This window comes from Neodiprion pinetum, chromosome 3 (assembly GCF_021155775.2).
Source record: "Neodiprion pinetum isolate iyNeoPine1 chromosome 3, iyNeoPine1.2, whole genome shotgun sequence".
NCBI lineage: Eukaryota > Metazoa > Arthropoda > Insecta > Hymenoptera > Diprionidae > Neodiprion > Neodiprion pinetum.
In genome coordinates, this window is record NC_060234.1 from 32997999 (window position 1) to 33023211 (window position 25213).

General features: G+C 42.7%; 1 protein-coding gene across 1 annotated transcript in view; it reads right to left on the reverse strand.

The window, feature by feature from the left end:
- Window positions 1–25153, reverse strand: part of sick (sickie) — a 179466-nt gene extending 154313 nt beyond the window's left edge. The window contains exons 1-2 of the mRNA XM_046615988.2: window positions 24930–25153; window positions 13662–13759 (exon numbers count right to left, since the gene is read on the reverse strand). Of these exons, the coding sequence (XP_046471944.1) occupies window positions 13662–13724 (63 nt within the window). The 5' untranslated portion in view covers window positions 13725–13759; window positions 24930–25153. The remainder of the gene's footprint in view (window positions 1–13661; window positions 13760–24929) is intronic.
- Between the last annotated feature and the right edge of the window lie 60 nt (window positions 25154–25213).

Consider the following 25213-nt stretch of genomic DNA (forward strand, 5'->3'; position numbering starts at 1 on the left):
CGATTGGAATCGCTTGAATTTTCTCATATGTAATAATCGATTTATGAGTCGGGCGATCTCATTATCCTCATAAAATTATAATCAATTTTTCGTAATTGAATTCTCCACTTTGAATTGGAAACTTTCGGAAATACAAGTCACCACGAGATACTATCTTGTAATAATCAGGAATACGTCGCCCAGTCCGAGTTTACTTTTGTATTAAAAAAGTTAGCAGATACGGTTGTTTACTTAGCGGACGTAATACTCTGGCATTAATTTCATACGCCTTCGCACGTATGTGTGAGGTATACACACAACACATACACAACTGCACGCTCTCGAGAAACTAATAAAACGAGAAAGTCACGGCTGCTGCGGTAATAAAGCGCGGTATTGGGTAAACTTGTGCAAAACAGAAAAAAAAAAAACAACAAGTTGCACTTTTAAACTGGTTGGATAAATTTCTTTTTATTTACGGTACCATAATGTGGTCTAATGAGTTGAAAGTAAAAAACCGTGTCTAGCCGAGGGACGAGAAAAAACTTTAACACCTTTATTTACATCCTCTTCCCAGTCTAAGGTCGATCCTCCGAGAGGGTGAGGATTCGCGTTTTAATATATTCATTGAAAAAGGGGTGCTGATAAATATTTCAATAAGTATCGCGCAACGGTGCGACGTTGGTAGTTAATTGCTAAATCATTCGTAAATTGATGGAACCCACCCCCCATTCCTGTCGGTAAGGCAGCGCCCTGTCACCCTTGTGAAAGCGCTGAACCACCCCCAACGTATTTCCGGCTTTCGTTCAAAGATGGAACCACTGTACAGAAGGTAAAAAGGCAGAGCGCGCTGCCAGTGGCGTAGGAACGAACTCGGCGCCTCGGTGACTCGGAGAACCCAGCAGCGCAAAGGGTGACTATGGATTTGCCATTAATTCGAATCCCGCCGCTGCAATTCTATTGTCCCGGCTTTACGGTGGGAACTTCAACTACTGGACAACCACCTCGGCTACCTGCATAGATGCAACCTTAGCTCGAAAGCGAGTTGGAATTGTGTTGTAAATTTTTAAACATCAAATGGGAATTGTTTGAAATGAATTTTAGAACTACCTTAGAATATGCAATCTTCCGTGCGACGGATTATGACAAAAAAAAAAAAACAACGCAGAAGGCGGTAAATACTGGAGAATTTGAAAATCACATTAAACTCTACATCAACAAAATGTTCGATTAACCGAAACGAATTGATCGATTCCAATTTTACGATATTTCGCATTTACAACCGTCGATATTCTCAGTTCTAGTAAATTCACATAGAATCGCTGATATCTTACGACCTATTGATTATTCACTTTCAGATCCATTAATTGATCAGTCGCAAAACTGAATCACTGTGAATTTAATAATCTAAATCACGAAATTAAATTTGACTACCACGTCTATGATCAGAACAGGAACTATAAATATCTTAGAATTTCTGATTCTGATAATTTAATCACGGATCTGACTTTATATACGAACACACTCGGAGTGAGTAATACCTAATAATTTGAAAAATCTGTATCCAAAATCTAAGTAATCAGAATGAAAATCTACGCGTGCCATGCAGGCATAGAAACGATAAAGTGGGGTAAGCTAATAAAGCGGTAGCTATGTGCTGTGACCAATTTACGGGGCTGCAAGTCACCGTGACGTAATAGAACACGCGTGTTGTTCCATATACGTGTCTACCCTCTGTTTACGGAAGCGGTTGTGGCTCGTGAAAAGCACGTGGTGCCCAGTTCGTTAAGTTAACGAAACTGGGATACACTAACCCACATTTTGTATCCCCCATGGCGGATGCGTAAATCGAAACAGGGAGTAAATAAATTATAATTCTAACTGTTTAATCATGGTAATGAGTTAATTTATCTATAAATATTGTACACGAAATTTATTCATTCGCGTCATTTATATGCGCGATGTTAACATATATATCACGCGAAATGAACCCCGTATTAAAGCGAGGCAGACTTTTATACAAGGCAATTTTATACTCTGTCTGGAAAGATAAGGGCAGGAAAAGATGCTGCAGAAGTAGCGCAGGTACAAGAAAATCTCCAGATTTCTGTGCTGATTTCACGGTAAATTCGTCGCCGCGAATGACGCACCCTGCATAATACAGGGGGTGAGTACTCCCACGTGGCCCCACAGAGCTTGCGCGGCGTCGCGACGCTCAAGTTTTGTCCAATAAACGCACTGTCGCGCGCTTCGCGTACTCTAATACCTGCGTGCCCTTGGAAAACACTGGCGAAATGTTGGAAAAGGAAAAATTATAAAAATACACAAAGGGCGCCGATCTTTGATATTTTGTAAAACTTGTAATCGTTTTTTGATTATTTCATACCGAGAAAATAAGGCAAACTATTTTTTTGTTCGTTGCTTTTTCAATTGTTTGATTAAACGCTATTAAAACTTGAAGTAATTAAATTAAACTGACTTTTCAGTACAATATAAAACTTAAACAGCTCAAAAGTTTCTTGCAAAGAAATTTTCAAATTTCAACGCTCTTCGAAATTGAACCTTTCACGGTGGTATACAGTAATTGAGATTCATTTTTACATAAAATACATGTATTATACTTAGACTTTACGCTATATCGGGGGAAACAAGGTTTAATTGACAAAGGTGCTTTTCCGAATACATTCTAGGTTCCCAATTATTTTTTCTCCCTATTCCTCACAGTAGCGTGATTATAATCCTTTCTACAGAAAAATACGATATCGCATATCACGTGCGATACACACTTTGCCACAGGTGTACTTTTCGACGTATACCGGATAAAAAGGGATGAAACGACGTGACGTCGGCAAAAAGGAGTTCCTCCTTTGTGAAAAATAAACGGCCTGCACGCTCGGTTCGCGACATCACACGAGTTAATTTTTCTAATTATAACGTATAATAACGCGTGTACAGCGAACGTCTCTTCCACGTATTTTACTTGTTTTATTGTCGAGGCCTTTCTCCTCTCTTATTATACACCCGAGTTATTTCTGCAGCAGGAGTAAAAAGCACAGTCCCGAAGTCGAGCTTTCACGACGATAAGAACAAACATTGCGCGCGACGAATATACAAGAGTAAAAAACGCTCCGAGCACCTGAGTTCCAGGAAAGAGATGGAAAAGTTATCGTGTTGCAGTATTGCCAGGGCAACGGCGGTGGAAGGGCGAGTTCTCTAGGCCTGATCAAGACCCTTATTTATTACTAGTCAGATAAAGGTGCCTCAGCTTGCCTAAGAATAGGTAGGTATATATATATATATGTATCGGGGTAGGCGGGCGACAAGGCTCTAAATTTTAAGGGATTGTCTCGAACGTCGAGAGGCTTTTACCAATTTCAACGCAAATGCCAACGACCCGAGAACCGCTGATTAACAATCGGGCACTTTTAATTACCCGCGAAAAAGGGGACGGGAATTCAAACATTCCGTTAATCCCGCGATTTTATTACAGCAACAAATAACAATAACTGAATAACGCGTGCTGGTGGAACGTGTATCGCAATCTGCGCCCCCTATCGCTATGGGATTACATTATGAATATACCTGTATCTACGTGTCGCGATTGCAAGGTACAGCCTATAAATACGAGAGTTTTTGTTTCCGGTGATGGGTCTCCCTGAAGAGGCTCACCGCTGCGACTTCCAGAGACACTTTCTTCTTTCTTAACGTTATTGCCGACTGTCACGCGCACCTTGGCCCGCCCTTTCCAACCCCCTGCAGTTCCTCGCGCACATACACCGGCTTCGTGAATAAAATGCGAGTCCTCTCGACGAAATAGAGGGTAAGAAAATTCTGTTACAATATGCTTTCGGTGAACGCGAGCTTTGAGAATTTTTCATGTTTATCCGAGGATGCGGAAACGATAAATCGATCAATCAAAACGTGAGATAAAATATACGCAGTGAAGCAAGAACGACAAAATTTACCCCGACGGAAATCGTAACAAGGTTTTCATTCGCCGCGAACAGTTTGTCGAAATGATTCTTCAAGTACCCATGAAAAATTCCTGAACTTTTCTGATACAGTTCAAAAACAAAACAAAGACAATTCTTGAACCGTACACTTGAACAATTGTCCACCCCTTGCAGATCGAAGGGTTCGATTCGAGGATAGCCAAGGGATGTCTGCAAGGGTGTAACTTTAAACCCCTTTGTAACACGCAGACAAGTTTTTGCCGATGCGAGAATTTGCCCACATCTGTATACCCATCCGTGCGGCGTGCAGGTTGAAATATACATGTTTCACCAAACACCGCGGTGATTAGATATATGACGGTGCGCCGGTATCGCGGCTGTATACCTATACGTATACCGAGTATACCTATATATTGCCCGTGGGCGTCGCGACGCGGACGGTGGCGTAACGACGTCGTTGTACGTTCGTCGCCACAGCATTCGTCACGTGGGCGGCCTCCGCGCACGTGGGTAAACGACCGGGTCTGAAAATTTATACGTACTTCTCGAATTATGGGGGCAGGAATACGCCGAGTTTGGCATCGGCTGTGCGCAATTACAATTAGCCAAATTGTTCGGGCAGGCTGCGACGGCGCCTCGTCGGTTTCACTTTTGACGCTAGAAAAGTAAAAGTCTGCGATATTCGGTCGGGGTTGAAAAATAAACTCCACGATATGCGGCAAATAACGCATTAAAATTCGCAGTCTCATTTGTTGATAACAAACTGCTTCTTCAAAATTTTGCGCATCGACATTACAGTCATGAAAAGTTTCGTTCGGTAAAAGTGATTCTCCGCAGCAAAATGGCTGTATTAAACCGCGTTTCCCAAACACAGATGCTATTGGATTTCGTGGGATTTCGTGGGGTTTGACACCGCTGCACCCTCGGTAGTAATTCAGAGGTTGATTGGCAGCCCTAATTATTCAGTTGTCAAACATCAGTGTGGAGATCCCTTCTAAATCTTCTTCATCCCTTGCTCCCTCTTCCATCTTATGCGTAACAAAACAAATATGCGTTTGTCGATATAAAAACATTTAGCGACTGGCATCTATTATAGTAATATAAGGTATTTGATCATAAATGATTCGATTGGTTCAGCCGAGTATAACTAACGGGATGAAGAAGAGTTGCGTTTCTCTACCATCAAGATAACGAACGTGTCAAAAAAATATACGATCGAATTTGGCTAGATCAGTTTCAACCAGAATTCCCGCTGTATCTGTAATACGAAAGAACTAACTTGCCTCTTCGTGCTCGACCAAACACGGATTTCGGTTGAAAATTAGGTGAGACGCACAGACAATTTGTCCATGCAAAGCGATAGCTTTGCGAGCTGTACCTACGTGTCTATCCATCCCCATTACAGCGTATGCAGAGTGCTCTCTAAATTAGCCGAGTCAGAACCGCTGCAGCGGGTGCCCATGCGAATAATGGACCTCGGATTTTACGGAGTGTGAGGAATGAGGGACGCACGGACTTCGATATTTCGCAACGGCTTAAATTTATCGCAAGCCCAGTAAAAATATCACGGTAGTTAAATCTAACATATTTACAAATATATAAATATAATAGAATAGAAAAAATCTTTTCAATTGTGCACTGTAATTGATTGTTTCTGATTACCGATTTACTTTGATCAGTCTTATACTCATGTATGGAGTGACATGCGTTGGTCTGACTAACGAAGGAATGGATAATAATTTTGTGAATTTTCATCGCGTGCTAAAACTGGCGGAGTTTTAAAGGAGGGGGAGGGGCGGTGGGGAGGGAGAGAAAGCGGCTGACAAAATATCCCCGTTGAACGTTGGCGGGCGCCGGTGTACGTACTATATTCTAATTAAATGTACCTCGTAGGGTCCGCAGTAGCGGCAAACATCACGTTGGCTGCTCATGGAGCAACACCCTGCAGCATCGACCTCCGCCATTCGGCGCCGCGTTGCAGGCGATAAACGCCGAGTTGTACAGGGGAGAAGGTCTACGCAACGGAGAGCTAAATTTCAGGGTTTGTAGGTGCACAGACGTACACGCGATACAGGACGTGCATTATACACGCGAGATGAAGTTTCCCGGGCGCGAGGTGAGAGCGGAAAGAAAGCTGAATAAAAAAAGAAGCGAGAAGGAGACCCTCGGTGATATTGTCGTTCGTTATGAATTCCATTAAGGGTGAAGGACACTCGGCGGCGCGAGGACACTCGACTAGGTATTCGCAGGATGGGGCTGCTGGTGAAGACGACCCTCCGACGACTCGAGCTAACCTAAGCTTTGATCAAACGTCTTTCGCAAAGACGAATCGGCCTGTCCGGTCGAATGTCGGTGGCGATAAACCATCCGCCCTGTATTATATAAGCTTGAATGCAGCCTGCGGGGATAGAGGTTAATTTTATTCTGATATAAAAAATGTTTCCCTGCAGCCTCGACTCTCTGTTATGTGGATATAGGGGGAGATTAAAGAATATCGTTTGCAGAGGTTTAACGATGCGGTAAACCGAGTCGTTTGACGCACGCTTCGCTGCGTGTCGGAGTGTCGTCAAGGCGGCACCGAATCCAGCAAACCTGAATCGTTCGGTATGGAAATTAGCGGGAAAAGAAACGCCCGGAGAAATCCAAACCGCCATTCTCGGCTATTAACATCGCATTCCTCAGTTAGGAAACTGAGGCATACCTGTTGGTACGTACGTGAGACCAGAGATACGCGCAGTCTAGGCCGGAACAGGGGGTAGAAATTCATAGAAGCAGCGCGCATATCGCGAAACTGTGAATCGACTTTCAACTCTTTGCGCAAAAAACGTTGTCAGGTACGTTCATTGAAATGAAATCAACCCAATAACTGCATTCGCGGAATACACGTCTTCACGCGGCTACATTAGGTTTACCCGTGTAACTTAAAATTGGCTTCTTTTCAACCGTAGTTCGAATTTCTTTCTAAATCCACGAACGATTGTTATGAACCTTTTTCAAAACACAATTTCTATCTTGACCGAATTTTCTTACGAATAGAAGTGACGATTAGTTTAATTTAAGAAATACCAGCGCACCTTGTAAAGGGCAAATAAATGCCCTGAAGAATTGCGAACTTTTACCACGGTAATTTGAACAGTTTCAAACTCCTCGCGTAATTGAATAATACGTATTATTATTAGATAATAGTATATCGTGCAATTATCGTTCCAAGCTTTTTACCTAGTCTGTACAAGCTGCGCCATCGATAATTAATCACAAGCAATTATTCACTCTCCGCAATCTTGAGAGGGAGCTTCATCCCCGAACGGTGCAAGAAGCTATTAGTCGTTTTCGAATACCTACATCTGGCTAGAAGCAAAAACAAACGGGCGGGTATCGATATACGTTAAATTAGGAAATTTTTTTTATCCCGCTTACATTTTTGGAAATTTTTTCATCACTTACACCAATACATTTGTCTATAAGGGCTGAAGTATTTCAACTGAAAAACAATTTGTAAGAGATATGAAATTGTGAAGGATGGCTTTAAGGGACACTCAATTATTTATTATCGGTTGAAATGAGAAATTGTTTGAAACAACAGAACACGCGATAATTCCTTACAGATCTGAAAATAAGTTTATAAAATGTTTAATAAAAATTTTGTTTCACACGATGCTGTGAGAGAGTAAAACGTCAAGAGAAGGAAAAAATTTTTAACAACAGATTTCACAGTTTCTCGAACAAAGGACTTATTATTCTTCTTTGAGTTGCGACGTTACACGTGGTGGAGAGAGTCAGTCTGCAAGAAGGTTCAACGAACGAAAAGTGACGCTGCTGTGTCCTGACCCTTCTCTGGCATTCCGGGCTCTCAGGCGAGTCTCGGAGAGATTCAGAATTGTGAAAATTTTCTCCGTCGGGACTCGCAAGTCTGACCCTCGCCACCCGCCCCTCCGAGAGGGTGTAGGAGAGGCGAGAGACCTCGATTATAGCGAGAGCCACGACCACCTGACGATCCTTCGGCATGACTCGCGCGTAAAGCGGACCCGTTACTTTCAGCCAATTAAGAAACTTGTCCGTCTCCCCTTGCGCTTTGCTGCTAATTCCCGAAGTGCACAACGTCAATCTTGAGCGGATTCGTTCTCGCGGGTTTAGGAGAAAACGAAGAAGAAGAAAAAGAATGTGGCAGGAAAAATTCAACTCGAATCACTGTTAAATTTCTGTGACTTGTGGAAATTCAAAATCTTGCACGACAAAACTTTCGCTTTTGGAAATAACTCGAGCATATTTTGACCTATTTTGACCGATCTTTCTCAAAATTCAATCGGTGCTGTAAGTAAAAAATTTTGACTAACCGAAATCGTGAAAACTTGTTCACTTTTTTTCTCGTTATATAATACAAGCTTCGAAACCAGCATCGACAAATGATCGGAGAGGATCCTCTTTTATAGACCTCATCAAGCCTGTTGTACAGCGAAAAGTCAAGTTTCGATATTACCAACGGCGAATGCAGCAGCTTTTTTTCTCACAAGATTAAAGCTTATCAGGGAATTTGAAAACCCAGTAAAGTTCGGGCCGCGATTTTGAGCTTTTCGAATCGGAGCGTCTTCGAGGGACCAGCTTTGGTAGGCAATATAAGAGTTGAGAATCGATAGCTGAGTTTGTACAACTTTACCAGCGAGGGGCTGCAGGGAGACTCCAGAATCCGAGGGTTTGGGGATATTTATGTGACAGCAGCTGTAGCGAGTGGTGCGCGGCGTCGGCGTCCCCGCGGGTTGGTCGGGCCCAACACGGCTCTGACTACTGCGCGACGCCTCCCTGCAAGCTCGCCGTCTAATGTACCCAACTACCCGGCCATCCGGCCACTCGGGCTGCCGCAACGAACCTCCGGGAAGCTCCAGGAACCGAATTAAATTCACCTATCCGCCGAATTCACGGCGTGCGGAACCGATTGGATTAGCCCACTTGGCGCGTGTCTGACTAACACCGTGCGTGCACTACTGCCGCGGTAAACGACTCGGCGCTCCTCCGAACAACTTCCATCGCACGAGTCAACGCACTTGTCAATATACTAGACTTGCTATTTCGCGGGCTACATTAGTGACATGATATCCGAAAACGTATGCGGAATACTGTACTTTTCCCGCGATTATATCGTTTCAGAATTGGTAAACGCGAACAATTTTCAGCTACACGGTTACATCCACTTGGTGTAAATTACAGTCTATAAGGGATGATAACAATTTATTGTGTAAAATGATAACGAGGAACGATTTGACAGAAATTCATAAACTTTAACATACCTACAATTAACGTACTTTTGACAGGTATATTAAGGCCTTGAAAGATTCAACGATCTGTGCGTTTCCTTCATTTGTTAATGTAACGCACAAAATCATATTTAAGGCATGAATTGGACAACATTTCATTAATAAATTAAACTCATTAAAGAAAATAAAAATTTTGTAGACAATTTTCAATTGAACTTTACCGGGAGAATCTTTGGAAACGATTTATCACTTCTTTCTTCAAATATCTTTCCGATATGTACCAAGAATTATTCGACCATCAGATTTTCCCTTGCAATGGCTTATCCAGGAGATCTTGATTATCCGAGTATAACACTCTGCACGCGGTATAGACAACTCATCCCCTAATTCGTACATTTGTATCTAAACTTTGCCGCGCAACTCACCGAACTGTGTCGAATAATTATTAACCCTTTCGGCCACGAGGGCAAAATATTAAGCTGCGTCAGTCAAACGACGTGCCGAGGACTGAGTAATATTTGGATGGCGAATGGAGGGACGCCAGATGGTGTGACGATTTGATCGACGAAATATGCACCGTCGTTTTTATGCGAACATGAACTGGACGAACAAATAAAAAAATTGTGATCGAGGACGAGACGGATAATCTATTGTCATATGTATTATGAAGACTTTTTTTGCGTGACAAAAGTTTTCAAATACAATTATATACAGTCGAAGAGCACGAATTGAACCTGATTCCAGATTGAATAACTATTGAAGAAATTTATCAGGTTATCAGCGGTAATTGAAGTTTTTAGTAATTACTCTGGTTTCTTTTAACCGTTTTCTTGTAATCCTGAATCGATCGAATTTGTATAATGAAACACTGTTATGCAGAGGAATTTTCGGAGTAATTCATTCTAGATGAATTTCACCGTGAACAATAGTTACACCTTGAGAATAAAAGCCGGATATTTTATTCATACCAAAAATGAGCACAAACGGATATTACATTCATTTTGATAGTTCTCCGAAGCATAGAATTCTCTTAACAGGACTCGTTTAAAGTTTCTCTTTCTACGTTCCTTCTCTCTTGCCATATTTTTAGTTTCATGTTTTTCGTCACATATTCATCGAATGCCATTGAATGAAAATCGCAGCTTGACCAAAAAGATTGTCAACATACAAGAAACGTGGGTTGGTTGTCTGACCACCAACGGACAAGTTTGCAGAGCCAGGATGCAGCGCAGCATCACATCAGGGATCATCCAAGGGGCAGGTCGTCGTTCGCGGAAAAAGGATATCAGGGATGAGCCGGGCATAGATGCACCCCCCACGCGTTGAATAATTCAATCTTGTTCAACTTTTGTTCCGAGCCGCATAGCATGGTCCGTCGTTTCGGATTTCGAGTGATATTTAGGTCGAGAGAGATCAAGTTTACTCCAACGCTTTTCGGAGACGACAAATATCGGCTACCCCAGCGTTTCACCCCAGAAAGAAGGAGAAGGAACGGCCGAAAAATACGGGGAAAAAACGGTTAAAGTAAGAAAAAGAAGAGGGAAACATTTGGAGCCGAGAAAAGCGCGCTTAAAGTGGCTGCTGGGGACGTTTCACATTCGATTCTCGCTGTTCCGGGAACTGCAGAGAATTCCGCGTATATCCGAAAAGCGTTGATTAAGAATTCTAACATTTGATATCGATAGGCTATCGGCTCTCGAAATTGGCCCGGCATTTCGGCGTCTCTCCCTCCGCCGTTTGAGAACGGTCCGGAACGACGGGAAATGGAATGGCTGGGGAGGGTCGGGACGACGTCGCAACGGCATATTGTACCCGGACCGTCTCCGTCTCCCCCATTCTCATTTTCACGCGCTCCACGAGGCGTCGCGACGCAGCGAGGCGTCGGTCGAAGCCGAGATAAGGCACTTTTTCGCACCAACGAATTTTCCAGCTGCCTGCCTGCCCGAGGACTCGAACTGCGATAAGGTTTAATCGAAGATTAATATTACCGGTAATTTACAGCCGGGTGGTGGAAAGAGTCAGCCGGGTGAAATCCGTCACGAACCGAAAACGATTATCGGAGAAAGTCGGTGAGGACCTCCGCTGAAATCGAGGAACCGTCATCCTGCACAGCGTAAACGGCTTGGATACATGGCGGCTGTGCTCTCGTCAGCGAAACTCGAGATGACGAGTCTAGAGATAAACCAGCCTACGTGATATCCGCGTGTAAAGACAGCTGCCACCATCAACCGGCCTTCGCGATACCTTGTACAAGGTTTACCCTCCGCACTCCGAGGTACATCTACATGATACTAGTCAAATAAATGCATTGGAATCAGACGTTGCTGGAACCTGAGTTTGATTATAATTCATATCTCATCGTAGGATTGGATTTACAACGACCTTCAGCCATGTGAGATAATGTGTTGCAATTGTGGTACAGATTTCATTAGATTTCAAAGAAATTTCAAATAACTTACTTATTCTCATGGAATAAGTAGAAAGTATGTCTAAATCTGCATTAGTGTTTCAAATTTCTATCAAAAGTGGCATGTTTAATACCTGAAATAAAGTTGATTTCGTTGCTTTAACGAGTACCAAAGAATCATACGTGACGTTGAATAATTAGTTGAATATTGTTTCTGTCATTTTTCGCCCGTCTTCGTGGTTCTTTGGCACGGCAGTACATTCACGTATAATTCGTTCCTGCGAGATCCAACTGTAATATACACACGTACATATTTACTCAACAAGCTTTTCGTCACGTCGAGTTGTGTTCCCGTCGGTGTTAATTTTTTAGAACACCCCGTACCGCCCCTTACGTGTTCCTACGTGGGCCGGTGTGCCGAATTCATTCTCTCGAAATCGAGTTGAGCGCGTCTCCGTACCTGGTACAATACATAGCGAGTATCCAAGTATACGTCTACACAATGAGCACATGTCTACCCCATCGAAAGTGTGGTGTCATATTTGCGAAGGGTGCAGAGTACGGGACAATGATACGAAGCTAGGTAGGTAAATATATGTAGTCGCACACAGTCAACCGGGAGAAGAAAATCGACTCGAGTGTTATATTCGGTGTTTTGTTATACCGGAGAACCCGATCCCGACGCGAATCGAGAGGGTGGCGCGACGTACCTCCGGGCATCCGGAAGAGAAGATGAGAAACGTTTAGATAATGTCTGAAATAATAGGGAAATTTGCCAGGGCAGGCATTGTGCCCGTAAGCTGGCGTAAGCCAATTTAACATTTAGTTTCCGAGTTTCCCCTGTTTCACGGAAGAACCCGGCGGCAGCAGTCTCCTGTTGTACCCTTAATTATCCGACTCGGGGATGGCTCGCGCGGGGTGGCAAACCGGGGAATCTCGAGGGATGGAGGCGGGGGCGCGTATCATCTCATCCTCATGGCCGGGGCGTGGTCCTCCGCACCCTCTTCCGCTCTCCTCTGCTCTGCTTCGTCTCCCCTCCCCACCCCACCCCCGACAAAAATCTCTCACCTCTCTGCAGCCGCCCCCGCGAGCTAAACCCGCATTTTCGAGCCACGGGCCGCGTTAACCCGCAACCGCAACTGTTTTCGGTTAACGCGAGGAATATATTCAGGGCGCACGACCCGACGCTTCGCTAAAACTTTCCCCCGCGGCGTGAGCTGCCTTTTTCTTATACAAAAGTCGACAACTTGCGACTTCAGCATCGTCACCGTCGACGTCGAGGTACTACAGGATTTGCAGATAATTTTCATGTAACTTGAAATACGTCAAGTTTGAAAACCAAGAATTTTCATACCCTGCAATTTATAGTTCGTATATAATCAGTTGGTCGACCTTTTTCAAGACCGATCATTTTTTCTCCGTTGTCAATAAATAATCTTCAAAATACTTTAAACATGTTGCTTCGTTATTTGTATAATGTTTTACCGTATCGTCAAATCTTTTATAATCGTGACGAATGAAAATTTACATAGTGTTTCGTAAAAAATCTGTAACAAATTCAAGGACATTCCCAGGAAATTTTCAAGAAATTTTCAGGTTGTTCAAGGATATTTATATATAATATTTCCAGGATACGAGATGAATTCAAAGATAGTTTCCAGGACTTTTGGAGGACGAGAAAAATTCAAGGGCATTTCCAGGACCACTGGACACCATGCTCACTTTACACAGCAAAAATTTGCTCATTCCTTCGTATCGAAATGAAAGTTGAAGTGGCGTTGAATTTATACTCCAATATTGATTTCGCGTGTACCACGTGTAAAAGTATACATAGCGATTTAAGCATTGTGTACATGCAATAATGGTGTTGAAATTTTTAGTGAATACGTTGAGAAACGGATAATCCTGTAAACTTGAAAAATCTCACGTTCATGATACACGTTCAATGGAATTGGTGTTAAAAACAATAAGGGTGTTCCGGTTCTTTCAATACCATACAACTAATGGAAGTCCAAGAAATAAGCTACGGTAGAATTTGGTTAAACCATACGATCTACGGCGTGTGAGTCTTACCTTGACGGTCTCCTGCGGGGAGCACCTCGCACGTTGACTCGCCGTCTGGACCTGCAGGTTCATCGCTAGGACATCACTGCAGTGAACTTGGAATATCCCTGGAACAATTAGAAGCGAAAAATCCTGGTTAGACATAACAATAAATCGGTACAGGACGTGATATGTTGGGACATTATCGAGGGATGTAACGCCCGGATTTTGCACACCTATATACAGTATAAGTCGAGCCGACGACCCGGCTTAATGGCTAAGTCGTCGAGCTCTGCTCTACGAGGTCCTTCGGCTATGCGTACAGGGGAACGCGAGGAAGACAAATAAGTAAATAACGTCCCAGCAGTTGACTTCCGGTTCCGTCCCAACCCTCGAACAGGCGGCATTGCATGCCTGGATATGGTGACTTGCAATTTACAGCCTCCGACCGACGGCCCTCTACGTCGCGGTCGTTCGCCCGGGAAGGTCATCCTCATCACGACCCCTGAGGGGTGAAACGCGTGTACGTGGAGCCGATGGGGCTGCTGTGATCTTCTGGTCATCTCAAGGTCGCGTAAACCGAACACGGCGGTGAATCCGAACCGCGATTACTCGCCGATTTATAGAAGTGTATCGCGGATCATCGATTTACACATTCTTACACGTGCAAAGATCCCGTCAACCTCTCCCCAATCTGTTGTCACACGGTGTTATCAACCGAGAGATATTTTCAAGCCTGGGGGAATTTTTTCGCGTGAATCCCGGTATGCCGTATCATTCGTGCAACAGCCAGACATAAAATTATCGACTTGAAGCTTGGCACTGACGAATGGAAACTGCGGTCGGTTGAAAACCACGACCTATAAATGTTGAAAAGGCATTAAATTGATTTTTTTTTTATCGAAAAGCTGATTTGTTACTGGGACAAGTATTTGGAAAAAAAATTAATACATATTCATAATTTAAATTTTTTCCAGATTTAAGTTACGCCACAGAACCGGAGGGGTTATCTTGAAGACTGCTTTTTGAAAACCGGTCTTGAAAGTTGGAGCGACACTGAGAAACTAAAGGTACAAAAGTGATGGGGAATTGAAAAAACGACCCTTATATTCGAAAATCCGCTGACGCATGCCACTAGAAATATGACTCAACATAAGCATTCGTTCGAAAACGTGACACAAGTCACCTGCGAATACATTTCAACAATTTCTCGTATTCCTTCTGGAAATATCTCCGATTCCTCAAATTTTCCAACTAACCGAGCACAATTTAACCGGATCTTCCGAATGCTGCTAACAATAAGCTTGTACGGACAGCATTTTCCCAAATGATTGAATTTTTTCAAATACACTGTTCGAATTTTCCTACACAGGCACAGTTTCCTACATTTTCAACATTTTTACCATTTTCCCAGCAACTGGGCGTTTGCAATACCCCGTAAGGCCAGGGGATGTCAGGCAGGGTACAGAGGGCGAAACGCGCCAGCATGAGGCTGCAGGAAGGCAGGCAGGCAGGCTGGCTGGCTGGCTGGCTGGCTGGCTGTCAATACGAAGAGGTACGTGACCCAGGTACCAATTGACGGGGGAGAGCCTGTCCAGGATGCTGCGGGGAGCTAGGAAGCCGTGAGTAACACCGGGGGAGCAAAATTTTTCCCTTGGATTCGCCATCGAATATATCCAAGAGATTCTAACAGGGTTTTATACGCTGCAGAACCTGCAGCGTGTTATAGTCGTACATCATCGTAAAAAAATTGCTAACGTACATTTTCGCATTATTATGGCAATTTTCTCGGGATTTTTTGCTATCCGTGTTAAGGAAAATTCAATGGTACCATCGGTATAGTTTTTCACGTTTTTCTTAAATAATCGAATGAAAGTCTGCTTCCTAATGGAAACCCTAAAATAAAAGTTAAGACGATAGTGGCTAATGGCTAGACGTGTAATTACGCTCTCGTCTATTAATGTATGTACGCTTATGTGAACAGCTGAAAGATTCAATTAGCTAAATTAAGAGAAATGAAGAGTGCTCGCGTGTAAAATTTAATCGAATCTAAAACGTATCAATCATACAAGAATTGGCGGTGATTAATGACGGGTCTACAATCAAAACAGTCGAGAACGGAGAGGCGCGCCTGTTGCAGCAACTAAGGATAAAGTACCTCGAATATTATACAATAATAACCCCGTGACAAGGTCAAGTGCTACAAGGTTCAAGCACATCGGCAAAAAGGAGAGACTTGGTGGAGAATAATAAGAGAGTAAATTTATTATCGCTATCCTCAAACTCGCCAAAATTTCCACATTGTGAAAGAGCTTCTCAATGGCTTTAGTTTCAGTGATACTATTCACACTATTTGAATACATACCAAGAGCGGATATTTAGATAATTAAAATAACACCGAACATAAATAAAATTATTCAAAGGTATATTAATTTTCAAACAATCGTCAATTTTCATCAAAATTGACGAACAAAACTAACCCCGGTTTTAGTTACGTTTGAAACTCTTTCTCATTTTCTCTTTCTACTTCCTTTTCCTTTCACTCGCTTAGTTTCCGAATAATTCTGAATCCGAAACCCTGGCGTGTGTAAAATTTCACTTGCATCTCAGTATTTACGAGGCCTACGAGATAAGATGCAACAAATTGGTTTCCACTGGATGTATCCGATGGCTTTGAGCCTCGATCCATATCCGATATATCGGAAGTGCAGGCCACGAGAGAGGTTCACGTCGTTAGTTTCCGGTTCAGTACTCGACGCGGGGCTTCCCCTCGAGGCAATATATATGGGGTCCCATGCTGTCTAATGAGGCCTGACACGGGGTGCAAGATAGACTCTCGCCCAGCAGCCATCGCGTTTAATATACTTATAGGCTTGCCCGTTCGCTGACTCGGTACATTATTGCCCCATAAATAAATTAATGGCAAAGCATCGATTAGTCAGGGTTCTATATTTTATCGGATTTAGTTCACGAATTGAAGAATGAAAGGGGAGGCGTAAAAAAAACAACAACGACAGAAAACGGAACTTTCTTTCCGAGATAACGGGGTTTATATCGGTCTAATGGGGATACTTTTGGCCAACGGTGACACCGTGTTGAGGGTTACACTATGACAGTGATTGAAAGACCCGATGATATCTACTCTCGGATAACAGCCAACGGAAGTATCGCTTTAATCACCATATCCGAAAGTTTGTGCCATTGCACACGCTATTCAATGCTTACGGCGTATTTTTACATAACATACACGCACAATCTAGCGTCTCTAAAAATCAAATCTCGGAAATATTTTTTTCGTACCTTGTTAACACGTTAATGTGATATGATTCAAATTTCAAAATTCTATATAAAAAAAAATCTCATGTACACCGACGTACAAGCAATATTCTCAACGGACTCGACATCCGATCGACTCGATATTTTCCCACGCCTGAATTACAATCTGAAAAAAAAAATGTTCTTTTGTCTCCTTTATTTTCAAAACCCAAACACAGAACAATTTAACCGTTATACTGTAATTTCGAGTGAAAAAGACCGAGGATCATTCGAGTCGAGACATGTCAACATATTTTCTACTGCACTAACAATAAGTTTAATTCTTGAACTGAAGACACACGTGGTATATACCTCGGGTTCCGGCGACGAGGACGACGCGGCACCATAAGGTCTACCTACTCCCCGTTGCAGAGGATCGATATCGTCCCCACCCTCGCAATGCCATAACACAACCCAGTGCAACACCGTACGCGGTGTGCACTACCCCCTTCCTCTTGACGTGAGAGAGAGAGAGAGAGAGAGAGCAGCGCACACACACACACTCTCTCTCTCTCTTTCTCTTTTTTCCGTGCTGCGTATGATCGTGGTTTACCACCTGTCCTCATTACCGTACAGTATACGTGTGGACTCAGGTCGTACAGTACGGATGAGTAACAACGCCGCGTAATGACTATGCAATGAGAACTCAAACTTTTACCCGGTTTGATTGAATTAACAAAGTTTACCCGCCTTTCGAGGCGTAAGGATTGTCGAGAGGTGCAGGGCTTACATGAATGGGACTCTGATCAAGGCGCGCGAATTTTAATGAACTTGACGGTAAATACACTCCTCCGAACCACCGAACCACGGAACTGACATCTTTGATTCTCGTACGACCGTAGGCGAATTCTTAGGTGAACATTGAAAACAATTTTATCCGTAAATTTTGAACTGCAGTAATCGTTATAAATTACATAGATTATATGACTGGTTAACTTTGAGAAATATTTTTGCCTGTAGTACTCGTAGCCATTATCACAGCTCTCCATGTATCGGACAAGTTTACTTTAAAGACTTCGTATGACTCCACATCCTTTATTTAACAATCTGTAAAATTTATAGATTATTTGCAATCAAAAGAACGTTAGTGATCTTAATTTCACGACTGCGGAGAACTGATACGGAGACTCGGTGTTGAGATAATAGATGCGGACCGGTAAGAAGACCCCATTAGGTATAGAGCGGTGCAAAATTTACGAACTTTATACCGTGCGGATAAAAGGAAATCGTAAAAACGTAACGAGGGTGTCTGTACTCGATGAAACCCTTCGTCCGACGTCGGGACCGTCGCGCATACCTTTTTTGCCGCATCTTATTATTTTCCATCATCTTATTTTTATATATTTATCTACGGAGGATCGTTTGCAATGAAAAAGGGCCAAGGTGAGAGCAAAAAATGACGGAAAGTGGGGGGGCAAAAGTAATGAAAAAGGCGAGGTCACGCACCCACGAGCTGTAAGCCCCCCGGTACACAGTCGAAACTTGGGTAGTCGACCCGACGTAGTTTATCCGTTGGACACAGACATATGGTACTTCACTTTTCATACGTGTGCGAGGGTAAGGGAGACGGAAGAGCGAGAGAGAGAGAGAGAGAGAGAGAGAGGGGGGGGGGGGGAGGGAGAGAGAGTGACAGAGAGTGCAACTCACAAAGGCACCTCGCCGCACGTAAGCCAGCCGATCCTGAGAAAGACAGAGCTAACCGGGGGGCACGGAAAGATTAATATCTCTATCAGAGGAGTTCAGGAGAGCAGTCCATCCATATCCAGCTTGAAAGATCCAGAATCCAGTATCCGGCACCTCTGGCGACGGTCCCTCAGGTCCTCAACCCTTCGTGGGCAGTTTTATAGCCCCAAACCAAGCGGAGTGTGGTATGCAGGGCATGAAAGAGAGAGCCTTGCGCACTTCGAGGAGTGTTTGCTTAACTCTCGACATTTTGGAGAAGCGGAGGAAGAGAAAAAGGAGAGAAAAAAAAAGAAGAAGAATAAGAAGACGAAGGAGGAGGATGAGGAGGGGAGGGTGGTGAGAAAAAATACTACTTCCACCCCCGCCATGGTGTTCCGTGATTTTGTGATTTCTCCGGAGGACAGGAAATTCGATTTGTTATTCCTGCAGAGAACACCGTGTCCGCCGAATTTACCAATTCAATTTTTCTCCGCCCCCCATGCTTCCGCATTCTTGTACCGCATACCCTGCGAGACTCTCGTTTTACTTTCCTTACATCTATAAGCGTTCACTGGTTAAAACTGTTGGAATATTCACTGCCAGCTTTAGAGCCGCTGAAGAGGAGGTCTTTAAAGTCTACAAACTCCTGGGGTGGGGAAAAATTTTCCTAAAGGTCAATTACGTTCACACCATTTTTTGATAACAGGTCTGTAATGTCCCGTAATATTTTTCCTCCCCTGAATCCGCTACTGCTGCTGCTACTGCAAGATCATAATGTACGCAAGACTTGATTTCAGGGGAATTCCAAGCGTCAGGCAAGCACACAATTCCTCACGGTCGAGTTAAATCCACCCTACGCTTATATGTGTAGGTATACGCGGAATTTAGAGAATCTTTATGACTAAATTGTATACGATACGAAAAATGTTACGTGACTAGACGCAGTAATCGCTTTGCCAAACCGTCGGTAAGAACGTCGAGCAGCGAGTAACGTACTTGTAACAATTCGGTTATCGTTACATTATTTTACATCAATAACTACTACATAAGGCCGTCTCGACGAGTGCCGTTTTGAAATCTTTACGATCTCGGTAGTTTGCAAAATCTTTTTCAGGGTGTATAGTCAACTTTTCCTTCAGCGATTGCTTCTGTTCCTCGTTATGATCATCTCAACAATTTACCAGCAAAATAATCATGGTAAAAATCTATCATCTTAAAAAGAAACTAATCCGAAATGTTATCGGCGTCACATGATTTACGATGTAGTACGGATTTTTTTGTTGGATAAGAATAATGATACGGATTCCTTCATAAATTCGGATAACCTACTTTTGGCAGTTAATCCCCATGGGGACTGATGATAGTAGACAAAAACGAATATAGGAAGCTACCAACGGTGCTACCGGGGCTTTTCGTCATCAAATACCACCTCTTTCGGAATCGCGTCATATTTTACATTTCATTTTCGTATATATTTTCACGCGAAATCGACGGTGAGTCAAGGTAAGCATTTTTTTTACGTGTTATTACACTGTAAAAACGAAAACTCGAAAGCGGGACCTCTAAATCTTATCCGATCGAGCTCAAATTTGCTGGCGATTTCTTTTCGTCATAAACAACAGTTTCATAAGGAATCCGCACTGGAAAAAAAAAAAAAAAAAAAAAAAAAACGGTAAACCACTCTAATATACATGTAACCTCTTGAACCTCTGAATCCAAATTGTCCTTCACACTCCACAAATAGAGTGACGATCCTGAACCCGTTGATATATAACCAATAGACGATACCTACGACACCAAAATGTGTACTTGTCTTGCGGTAACATCGATTAAACACGGAAGGGTAAGTAAATTAACCCTATCTTTATCTGGCCTTTGTAGTCTATGGTTATGCCACAAGACACGCGACGTCGTGGGCATCCTGCCCCATCCATTAGTACCCCTTACAACACGAGTATATCGCCTTTCCCTTCGCCGCAATGTACCCTCCTCGTATTGTGTCCTACGTATATGTATAGTACGAGAATACCTACAGGCATTTACCGACGTGTGCAAATGCCGGCTGTAAGTATATCAACAAACAGTCGACGACGTCTACGCACCTCCGGCTAGGCGACGTTGTACACCGTAGTCCCTTACAGCTCCAGGTTTCCTCCCTGCAGATGTCCCGTAGGAATTTCAAACGTGACTCGTCGAATTCTCGCTTTCCCTTCCTTGCCTTGCCTTTCCTTTCGTCGTTCACCACTTCGACGGCGAGAACGACAACGGCCTCCCTGCATCCGATCCGCGGTTACATCAGAATCCGGACGTCTTTATCACTTTACGACTTGCGTGTCGCGTGAATCGTTTTCAAGGGTCTCTGTTCGCCGTTTGTTAGCAGGCGTGCGTCGTTAAAAGTAACATTAACGCTAATCGGCGGCCTGACAAATGATTTTAATAAGTGCTCGCCGTCGGATACGCGTTCACAACGTGTTTACTCACGACTCGCGTCGTAAGATTATAGGGTACCTCTGATTGCAAATTAGGCTACAACTTGTCATCCGCACCAGTCGTTTTCCTCTGGATTCAGAATAAAACTCGACACCTACACTCTCCTTGTTGATATTTAGGCAATTATTACAAAAGTATGTTCAACAGTAAGTTAAGTGACTGTTGTATATACCTGCATTACTAAGAATCGATAACTTTGGCAATTATCAACAGTCCGAACGTCCGTGCTTCGCAATATTAAACGTAGAAGTCAGAGGACTACAGCCTTACGAAACATGGAACTAACCGAATCGGTTCGATCCTGAAGGCCCTTCGTACGGTTAATTACCAACTTCGGAGTCTGAGGTGATTGTCGGTGTCTACTCAAGGATGACGTTCAAATGAGGCGCGATAATTTTCAAGTCAGACCATTTAGCGTCCATTTAGCTCGCCTCGCTCGCATGTGCGATGCTCGTACATAGTAGACGTACTCGAAGTGATAAATGCGATGGCATTCATCTGCGGCAGGATCACCGTACAGCCAACGTGGATCACACACTCTTGGCATCGCCGGAGCAGGCGAGTCCGCCGGACGATGACTCGACGTTTTTGCATTTTGCGTTGACAACGAATCTCTTACCACGACGTAAAACACTTCGCTAAATATATATACTGTTTAATGACGTAGTAATTCTCCACTCTACGCGACTTTGATTTACGCGTCGGGCGCGATAACGACTCAACGCGTTTCGCCACCCCCGCTTTACTGTATATTTATTTACATACCAACGTTAATAATGCCCGATTTGCCTACTTACCACGCATTATTTTTTTCCGCCATAACGTGAAAATAGTGTATTTCGTGAACATCATGCCTAACCGGGAAACTCGAACGGTGCGAGCAAATGAGGACAAATTGCAGTTTCCAAAATTTTTCGTAACTCGTGTAATGACGACGTACTATGGACTTACCCACGTATATGTGCATATCCCTAAATCCGGCACGAGCTTTTTTTCCAACCTATAATGGTTGTGGGGCCTTAATGCGTCAATTTCACCCCACGTAATGCACATAAATTACTTGACGTATATGTATATATATATCATAGGGGGATAGTTATATACTGTCTAATTCTAGTTCATGAGGTTGGCGGTAACAACGTAAACGATGTCATAAAGTAACTCGCCTCTTTTACTTTGTACGGGTAATTCACCTCATATAATTTTGTATCTTGAATATATATATACTCTCTACTTGGTGTTATTGTACCAATGACGAGTAAAGCACGAAGTGTAACGTATATCTTCTCCCGACATAAATTTTTCGCTTTTCCGAGCATTATCCCAATTTATTTCTATTATATAGAAATCTTCGTGCATTCAACTGCAAATCACGGCAAACGAATGACTAAAAAAATTTTTATCACATCAACGGCTACAGGGGTAAAGAAAGCGCCATGTAAGTATAATACTTTCAGCCCCATGAGTTTCGTATCCAAAAAGGTTTTAAAAAATTGAATACTGTAGCTCCTTTTACGTAGCAACCACGAAGGGTGCGATGCTGGTATATAAGCAATGCGACAACTTACCCGTCAGGCTACCTCAGTCTCGTTCTCCCTCGCGTATCAACCAACGCGAACTAAAATATACTATGTATCGTCAAAGTATACGTGGCACCAAATTCATTCATCAATCTATTGATTCACGTGAAACATCTTTATGTGTATAATGAATAACAAAATAAAAAAAGGAACCAGCAAACCGCCTCGCGCTCTTCTGGTTATCGGTAAAAGTAAATAATCAAAGCGAAACATCAACAAGACGCGCTTCTTCGTGGTACCAGCTATTGCCTATAACTAAGGTAGGTATAAAGTATATTCCCTGCAACCTATAGCAATTTTGACGAATCACATAACCGATTAGTTAGACATTTCTCACGTACATGGCACGCCGAGTCGTACCAGAAAAGGTAAAACGGTATTTCGTAATTTTGTTGGAGAAGAGAAAAAAGTAAAATGTCTGAGGATATTGGCAACGCCCGAGCATGCGGGGAACAAGTCTGTTGTATCCGTAGGTAATTAATAACCCTCTAATTTCCCCTGTTGATTAATTGAACGTGTCACGTGATGCTGGGGCGACGGATAACGCACGTCCAGATGAAAGATTGAACCGACGGTTATCTGTATCTCTAATCTGTAGATCACGCGGTGTTCAGCTATACAAGGAGTACAAGTGAAGCCTCGCGTAGGTATGTATGTGCATACCCAATGTCCACAAAGAGTAAGCCCAACTACCGGGGGCAGCAAACTAGGTTCGTTAATTAAAAGTTTTCAACGATACGATAAGGCGAATTTGAATTAAGAAAGGGAGGTAGGAATCACAGACAAATTTATCACGTTTGCTAATGAATTGCCGGTACAGAAGGCAAGCCGATGTTCAGTGCCTCTGGCGTATTGCGCTTGCGGTTATCTTACTTTGCCTAATTTTGGCAATCTTCTAGTCATGAAAATATACCGGTTTATAATCGCTCAATAAAATTGTTGTACAAAACTTGGACTTTTTCGCGCGAACACAGAGAATAATCTCACACTAACTGTAAGTCTTTGCGAATCTGCATCAAACGTGGACGATATCGCGCCAAATGATTTCAAATTCAATTGAGTAACTACCAAATGTATGCACACCCTGAACATGTACAATATCGTTGTATAAATATACATTCCATTCAAGGATTTTATTCGTGATTTATATATAATTCGTGATTTAATTTATTCAAAAATGAACATAACTTTCAACAGAAACTCCTTCGCTCACATCAATGATTTGAAAAATGTTCCTTCTTTGAATATTTCCTATAGTTGCAGCAGCCGCGTGAATACTGACTTGATATATCGTCAAAGAGTTATTAATTTTTCAAGACCATTGACAACAATTTCATAATCTGTGCAGGCATCTGGTATGTTTAAGAATTTTTCTTTATACTAGCTTATTACGTATACCTATCATTATTACTATTATTATTGTTAGTATTATTTTTATCATTTTTTCTACCACACGTATAAAAATAATTACTGAACAAGATTTCTATCATTCAATAAATGTATGAAAATTAATTTCAAATGTCGAAACGTATGACGCATAATCCGTAACTTTTAAGCAGCTGGAATAATATCATGAATAAGTGAATATTGTTCGACTCTCAATCTTTCGTCTGGTGAAAAGTTATAGAAAAAGCAGACATGTTGAAGCGGATAAAAAAAAAGGTTCATCGTACCCCTCCCAACTCACTTACCGTTTGTCAATGCTGACAAAGTGCGCTATAGTAGATAATATATTTAGGCTCTAAAAGCGGTGCACGGCGCTCCGAGTACGTAGTGTAAATAATATTTCACCGCTATTTCGAACCACCAAACACGTGACGATCACCCTTCCGCGGTTTCAAATATCTCGCCTAGTTTAAGTCAAACGGAATGTATTCGTTCCGAGTTGATTGTGCGAGGTTTGGCCGAAACTGAGAGTAAACTGTGAGCAACTATCGCATGAGAATCTTACACGTAACTGTGATAAGCGTTTGATTTGATTGGCTGTTCCAGTTAGTCGGTACATGGATGTTGAAATTATCCTACAATATGACGAGTGACCTTGATAGTTAGGGCCCGGATTAATACGTAAATATATATTTTTTACTTAAATGATTTTCGTTCCTTACTTGGTTTTCTACGTAAAGTATGATATTCGGAGGCAGAAAATGCAATTTCTATTCTCCATATTTTTTCAATTCTAAATTATAAGTACATATTTTGTAATTTTGAATACATATTTATCCAGGCCTTATTGATAGTAAACATTTACCTATATAGCGGTGCTCCAATCACCGACGAAAGGTAAACAAAAACATGTCACAACTCACTGGTAAAAACTGAAAACTACTGATATGAATATTAGGCACGACTGTCACTGGTTGATATGCAGGTTATTCGAATTTCGAATGTGAACACGCGTTGATTTCCCAAAATCGGGCAGGCAAAGGGCGCCTGTAGGGCGGGCACCCTCACCGCACGCTTACAAGCGTGCAACTGACGAAAGGCTCCGAGTGGAAACATACCGAGAGGTTAGACATCGCGGCGCCCGCGATG